The sequence below is a fragment of the Montipora foliosa genome, chromosome 1, assembly GCF_036669935.1.
Source record: "Montipora foliosa isolate CH-2021 chromosome 1, ASM3666993v2, whole genome shotgun sequence".
Taxonomy (NCBI): Eukaryota; Metazoa; Cnidaria; class Anthozoa; order Scleractinia; family Acroporidae; genus Montipora; species Montipora foliosa.
The window spans coordinates 25,319,676-25,327,175 of record NC_090869.1 but is presented as its reverse complement, the minus strand read 5'-3'; the positions used below and the strand labels follow the sequence as shown (position 1 = coordinate 25,327,175).

The following is a 7,500-nucleotide window of genomic DNA, read 5'->3' as shown; positions in this document are numbered from 1 at the left end:
TTCTTATGGCCGTCTTCGCTTCTTCGAGTTCGTCTGACAACGAGTGTATCTTCTGGGCCTGTTGTATAAGAAGCAAGTGACGACGAGAAAGTCATTTCAATTTGATTGTCAAACTGCTTTTAACCAGAGGACCGCAAATGCTCTAAGCAGTTATTGAGGAAAACAAGAAGAGGAGTGGCTTGACACACTTACCTGTTGCTCGCATGTAGAGTTACTTTCTTGTAGTTCAGTTCTAAGCGCCACAAGCTGTTCCAACGCTAGTACCATATCCTGCAAAACAACATTGCCCACTCACGATTACTTTAAAAGGCCTCCTCATGCAGTTGAAATGGGTCGAGATTGTATTGGTTATTTTCTCAGATTCCACATCTGGTTTCATGGCACTGTTTTAAACTCCCATTGCATTTTTGGCCAGTGCCGAAAAATTCGTTCCAAATGGAAATTTCTCTTGCCGTCTCCTTATGCTACTCCTTACAATGCGCCGTAAACGTTTTCATTCTCGTAAATAGCCGACAGTAAATAATCCGAAATCCTACTTTGTGACCGATGACCAAGTTATTTATGGGTAAATTTTGTTCAAGGGGGACAACGTCTTAAACTTACCTGTTGTTTATCTTGTTGAGCCATTAACTGGTTATTTGTCTCTGTTTGAATGTCTAACTTCTCCAAGGTTGCCTAAATTAAAAAACGCTTAAGATTAATGCAAGTGTTAAAATTTTCCTTACCGAAGTTTATTCGGATAGTTATGTCAAAGCCATCTTGTAAAAGCGCAGCCTTCTCTTACGCACTTTTTTTTTCTCGAATCAAGTAGCTGAAGTGAAATGAGTAAAAGCTTGTTGTAGCAATAGTTAATATGAAATTATGTATCTATTGGTGATGATGAAGCCGTGCATATTCACCGGGAAAAAAACCGCTAAAGGGCAGATCCTATAAAATTCTTCTAACTATAAGTTCGTTCGTTTCATTACTTTTAAATTAATCCAATCAGCTGGGTCGCTGGTCTTTAAATTTAACACCCGCTTATTATCCTTATCCTCCTCTAAAAGTATTACTGCAAGTAGAATCCCGAACCAACTTTGTTTTCCTTTCTTGGAAGTATTAAATTGTCAAGACCGCACTACGAAAAGGGGTTGTTCATTTGTGCCTGCGAACCTGCAGTTCCTGTCCCAAGTCCTTGAGGCGCTGTCTTTCAGACTGTAACATGCTCTCATATTCATCAATCTTGTGGTTCTTGAACTCTAGCTCATCTCTCAAAGTTTCTACATCGGCCTAAAATAAAACCAATTCCACTAGATCAAAAGTAAGTATCTCTTTCTTTAATCTTACTCAAATATTATGAAAGCATGTAGAGGAAAACAATCGTGCATCACATCTCTCAAAAGAAATGTTGGGTTTGTGGATAAGAATCTTTTTAGTCTTTGCGCTTGTTTCATGTTTCCTTTACTTCGATTTACATCAATTGCCTACATTCTTACAGTGCTGGAAATAATTTTTCTTTATTCAGAGGACATATGTCCTTTCAAATCTTCCTTTTGGTCGGACATTTGACAAATTGGACCGGACATAATTTATTGACTGACAACACCTTGAAGAAGACTCAAGATGTGCTGGTGACATGATCGGTCATCGTGTCCGATCATAATGTGAAATTGGCCGGACATTTTCAAAATTTGGTCTGACAATGTCCGCTGATGACCGACTGTTATTTCCAGCACTGTTCTTATCACTCAATTCTCACATAATTCATCTCAATTCACCAATTATTTAACATCCCTCAAATAGCTGAACACCCCGTCTCAAATGGACTTTTGATGCCGTCACGCACAACTGAGGTCACCTCTCACCTGCAAATGCTGGTTCATTTCCAGATTGGTTTCCATTTCTGTCTGTTGGTTGTAATTCTCTATTTCCAGCCTTGTTAGCTGAAACAGACACACACGAAACATTCAATTAAAAGAGAAAATCGATCAGAGTAAAGCACTTAAAAAAAATCAAGCAAGCACCGGAGCAATAGCGCCAGATTTAAGTGCGCAAGAGGTAGAAAGGAAATGAGAACTCCCAGAGGAACTTGCGCTCCCTCTTGACCGAGCGCTTGCTACACCGGGAAAAGGTAATCATTCTAGTCACAAGTTTTAACTTGAAAATGCCATGAAGTTGGAGACAAGCAAGAATTTGCAATATTCTCAAAAGCTTCTGGTGAAAAAAGTTAGCGCTCGACGCGTAAAAGAGTCGGCAAACCGTGGACGGCAATAAACGACCCGTGCACAAAATAGATCTCCTACCTTACTCTCCAGAGAAGCAAGCCTCCTTCCTGACTCAATACTTTCCATGTCTCTTTCTTTCTTCAAAGAGTCCACTTGCCTTTCAGAAGCTTGTAACAAGCATTTCAAGTCGTCCACTTCGCTTCGGAGTACTAAACAGCAAAGAAATCGAAACAAGAGTTAGACAGGCAGTGACCTTAAGCTGAATGGATTACAGAATCTAGGGAGAATGGACCATTGGGTCGTTTGTATAGAGACCTCAGGACTCGGTTGTTCCAATGGTGAATAGCGCTATTCATCGCATCAAACACAAGCAGAAAACGATTAAGTTTTAACACTAGATATAAAAACAACAACTAAGAAATGAAAATCAACCATTAAGGCTTTACGGTTTACAGTTACCCGGAACGCAAAGATGGGATTTCAAGTGAATAGCCCGAGCAATAGACCAATTTCGATATATTAAAATTCAGTCCTATACAATGGGCATTAACTCGAGGCTCCGAGGAATAAATGTAAGGATTTGTAGGGGTTTATTCCTCAGAGCATCGAGATGATGCCCTTTGTTTAGGACTGAATTTTAATATATCGAAATTGGTCTATTCCTTGGATGAGTCTCTCCAAATTTACTTAAATGGGAAATCTAGGCAAAGGTATCCCAACTCTTTTTTTTAGAATGGAAGGAAGATTAACACTAACTTCTTCTATTTAATTCACACGAGTGTCCGATACTCAATTTCGTTTTTTTTTTTTTTTTTCAATTGGAAAACGGTTGCCTCTCAAACTCCTTTAGACACAGTCTTTGAAAACCACAATGATATATTAACATCCCATCCCCAGGATGTTTTCTACAGGCGAGTCGAAACATGCTAGACGTCAAAGAAATGCGACTCACCAGTCAGCTCGCCCCGAGCCTCCTTCAGTTTGTCCGCTAGACCCAAGTTTTTCATGTTCAGCTCGGTCTCGGTGGCAGCATGTTTTTCACGTTCACTACTGAGGACCTGTAATGATGTCAACAAAGTAAAAAACAATACACAGGACCACCCTGGAAATGCACATCTAGCTATGGCATTTGCTTTAATCTTTTTTTGAACGCTGAGATGCGAGCTGTCGAGCGTGTGCTCCTTTGGGAAATGATCCTTCCCAGTGGTCTTGCCTTGACGCGGTGATATACGTTAGTGGCAGATATGGATCCATCATTTTGAAAAGGGGACACTAACAGCGCGCGACATAAATTTTTTATATGGAGTGATGTCAAATAACTGCCAAGCCCACAAACTTTCCGAATCACGCAACATCCTGCCTGACAAGCTTTCTAGTTTTCTTCGCATCCGTCGCCTCCCGTGGGAACAAATCACTGAGCGGAAAATAACCTAAAAAAGGTGTAAAAAGCGAAACTAAACTAACCGTCGTCAGATGCTGTACTTGATGCTCGAGTTTATTGACGTTTTGATTCAGTCGTATTCTGGTTGCTTCTTCAGTTTGCAGCTGTTGAAGCTGGGCATTGTTCATTTCCTGAGAAAACAAAAACAATAGACAGTTGTTTCAACTGAGCTAACCTCCGCCTGTAAGACGTTGTGATTGGCTTCAAAATTCTTTGGCCACACTTTCATCCTATGAGATGCAACAGAAAAGCTAATTGACTTGCTTCGATGCGTTTTTGCGCACTAAGTGCCATCTTCAAAGATATGCTTCAAGGTTTCATTGGTTGAGCAATTTTCACCAACACTATGATCCCATAAGAACAATTCTTGAAAAAACAATGATGCCAAATTAGGGCCAACCGGGGGCTAAGATACGGTAATTTGTTTGCTTTACGAATATCGAGAATCTCTCCACGAAAATTAAATGTCGTCTCTTCACACCTGTTGCCTTTTTAGTTCTTCCAAGAGCGATTCACAATAAAATTCTTCATCGTCCATCTCATCTGAATCGAAATTAAAGAATGGTTCATCCATCTCGCTGTCCGATCCAACTTGTTCATAACTGTCCCTTCTTATTAGCCCATTTGGCGGCTTCGGTTTCTCGTCGGGTGTTCCGATGACCGGAGAAGAAGAAGAAGCCAGTTTGGATCTCCGTCTTGTGGCTGGCGATCGCTTTGGAGTGCTGGCCGCAGTATGAGGACTGAGTCGGTTGGGTTGGATCAACTTCCGAGGTGATGCGAGACTCTATAAAGAAACCACACCCTCAAATAAGAATAAGAGTTCCACAGCACAGAATATAACATTATTAATATATTCCTCATAAGGGGAACCACTTGTTTCAACTTATGCCCGGAAAGTTTTTGAACAGTTGGAGACTTCAATGGTGCAAATTTTATTTTCGGCTTTCCAAGTTCTCAAGCTTAAACCTCTTTTCTAGCCTAGTTTGAACATGAAATCGTCACTTGGGGTATCTTCCCACTAGAGCCTCACTATCCAGCACTCTAGGGGAGGAGACTGTGGACGCTTAGTTTCTTTCGTCAGAACTGGCCAGCCAGACCTGTCAGTTTGCAAAGAAAATGCAACAATTTGAAGGCACACTTGCATGATAATCTTTCGCATTCTTTTGGAGGAGTGTGTTAATTTGAAGGCGTTGTATAGTTAGACCTTCCAAATACCCGCTCTGGCCGGTCAGTTCTTTCAAATGGCAAGCTTCCTAAGAGAACTTTCCTCCCTTGCTTGGAAGGCAATTGGAAAGCTACAATCGGAATCCTTGACAAATTAATTGGGACACGCACGCAATTTTCGTGCAATTACCTTAACCTACCTCCCCAACCCCCTCCCCCCATCCCAAATTCAATGTTGAATGTCACATTCAAACTTTCATAATGTTGAGAGGGGGGGCAAAGGTAAAAGTTGGTCAGGAAAGAGAGTTTTGTACGGTAGTGTCCCAAAGTAATTTGTGCTGGATTGTACATAAGACAGTGTATTCAAACAGTTTAAAGAACCTCTAAGACTTGTACCTTTATGGTTTGCATGTGGATATCATTTAACGTCGTCCGTTCGACTGCTGTTTTCAACTGATGGGCTTCGAGTGCTCTCTGGCAAAATTAATAAAGCAATATTAAATTCAAAAAGTCTCGCCACTTCACTCCTTATCAAAGCGCCACCTTTTATGGCCTAAAATGCGTTGCGTGATTAAATACGCCGAAGGTAGTTGCAATAAAAAGGTATACGCAGGGGGTGATGCAACGCGAGATTGACAAAAAAACCGTTATTACCTCCAGTTCGGCGTTGGCTTTCCTTAGAGATAAAACTTCAGCGTCAAAATCGATGCTCTTCTTTCTAAAACTCTCCTCCTGTCCCACTAGTTTCTCTTTCATCTGCTGCAAACCTTCGCGAGTTTCCGTAAGTTCCTCGCGAGTCTGTTGACAAGAAGGGTTGGCGATACTTTAGTCCATTTTGACTTTGTATTAAGTAGTAAGTAACAAGAAATAAACAAATAGTTCAACTGTGATGCAGTATTACTGGGAAGTGCTAAAATGTTTTAAATGTGTTATAAGAAATATTTCGAAAAAGATTTACCGCAAAAGTGGTAGAGTGGTTGAAGATATATGTAGCCGGCTAGTTCGTCAATAAAAACACAAAAGAGGACATGTAGTACAAATCTAACCATCCGGCTTGCCCTAACGCATGGTCATATGTAACATATGTAGTAGTTGCCAAAAACTGGCCAGCAGAAGGGGACCAAAGGCCGGTCTTCACAAGTTGTACTAAACAATCCGAACACGAATCAGAAAAGTACGGATCGGATCAGTTTCTAGGCTATCATCGTTTCGATTCTCATTCCTGCTCAGTATTGTCGCAGTAGCAAGAGGATACGAAAAGTGCAGCAATAAAAATACAACAGAACGAGCATTGTGACTGTGCGGATTAGTTCTTCGCTTTTCCTTTTTTTACATTGTAAGCGAAGGAGTATTTGATTCAGTACTTGAAATTCCGATTCCGTCGACCTAATTTAGTCTCCGTTATTTGATCTTCACGAAATCGTAAACGCTCGTAAGACATGGCGTGCGACTCGCCTCTGCCGCTAGTTTAAGAGCCAGCTTGTTCAGCCAGTTCATTTTAAGAGTCAAGTTTAAGACCTCCATCAGAATGAATCCCTTAGGGGGCTGACGCTTAAAATCTCAGCGTTTGAATACTTCTTTTTTGACTAGTTTTAAAGACGTTCACTCATATTGCCCTATGCATTTGGTGATATCGCTTACCGATTCAAGCTGGGCTTGCAGCTGTGCTCGTTCCAGCTTAAACTTTTCAAGTTCGGCGTTTGATGCCTCTAAGTTCAACAACGAGTTAGACAAACTTCTTTCAAGTTCTGTAAGACAAACACAAATGCTTCAAAAGATGTACTTCAACACAACAAACTTGGCTTTGGGGGGTAAAAATAAACTCACATAACACGGGATTTAACCCGCGATTTCCGTGGGAGAGGCGGCGGGTTATAATTTCTGGCCGCTGAAATGGTATAAAAAGACGACTCTAAAAAATTGGGGGGGGGGGGGGGGGAAGAGAAAACCGGTTTTGGAGATGGACTTTAAATCGTACGTGTGCACATCACTAACCCTTGTTTCATGCAAACATTCACGTGTGTTCGCCAATTTTGACCACTGACACAAATGTCATTTAATGTCCCTCTACTTACTCAGAAGTAAACATTGACAGTTAAGGTGGCTCCAACCTTAAGACAACCCTCACCTTCAATGCTAACCGTATTGTTATAAAATAGGTAATGGCAAGAGTCCATTAGCCAAGAGGAAGAATTTGGTATCAGCTTTGTCTCCATCAGCGTCAGAAAAGTGTCTATTTTTAAACCACAAACCGCGGGAAAAAAAAAATAGACCAAATCGGCTGACTGAATGTCGTACCCAACTCATGACTTCCGGGGTTAAGATTCTATGTGTATTGTATTTGTATAAGGGTGCATTTCTGGACGTAGAGGGACCTGGACAATGTGGTGTTGTTGCCATAAATGTACTTCCTGAATGCTTAAAACAAAACAAAACTTACCGCTGCCCTGAGGTGACTGCAACAGCTCTCGCAATTGCCTCTCCAACTGTAGCGAGTATCTATGACTCTTCGCAAGGTCTTGAGCGTAATTCATTCCGTCTTCTTCTTTGGAGCGAATGTACTTCAACTCAGCTTTAAAAAAAACACAAACAGGATGAAATTTCAAGTGACGAACAAGTTGATTATTAGAGCCTTGAAAATCAACACTCAGGCCAGAAAATGTTACTGAAGGTGTATCACAGAGTGATTTT

General features: G+C 41.0%; 1 protein-coding gene across 5 annotated transcripts in view; it reads right to left on the bottom strand.

Annotated features, from left to right (window-relative positions):
- LOC137994670 (kinesin-like protein KIF15) overlaps positions 1 to 7,500 on the bottom strand; it is a 95,047-nt gene that overhangs the window by 23,558 nt on the left and 63,989 nt on the right. For all 5 annotated transcript variants that reach the window (XM_068840290.1, XM_068840283.1, XM_068840276.1 and 2 more), the window contains 13 exons: positions 7,250 to 7,381; positions 6,451 to 6,557; positions 5,464 to 5,607; positions 5,206 to 5,283; positions 4,127 to 4,429; positions 3,669 to 3,776; positions 3,157 to 3,262; positions 2,283 to 2,413; positions 1,845 to 1,922; positions 1,153 to 1,269; positions 604 to 675; positions 193 to 270; positions 1 to 58 (listed from right to left, as the gene is read on the bottom strand). The exon at positions 1 to 58 is cut by the window's left edge and continues 29 nt beyond it. In XM_068840290.1, the coding sequence (XP_068696391.1) occupies positions 1 to 58; positions 193 to 270; positions 604 to 675; positions 1,153 to 1,269; positions 1,845 to 1,922; positions 2,283 to 2,413; positions 3,157 to 3,262; positions 3,669 to 3,776; positions 4,127 to 4,429; positions 5,206 to 5,283; positions 5,464 to 5,607; positions 6,451 to 6,557; positions 7,250 to 7,381 (1,512 nt within the window). The remainder of the gene's footprint in view (positions 59 to 192; positions 271 to 603; positions 676 to 1,152; positions 1,270 to 1,844; positions 1,923 to 2,282; positions 2,414 to 3,156; positions 3,263 to 3,668; positions 3,777 to 4,126; positions 4,430 to 5,205; positions 5,284 to 5,463; positions 5,608 to 6,450; positions 6,558 to 7,249; positions 7,382 to 7,500) is intronic.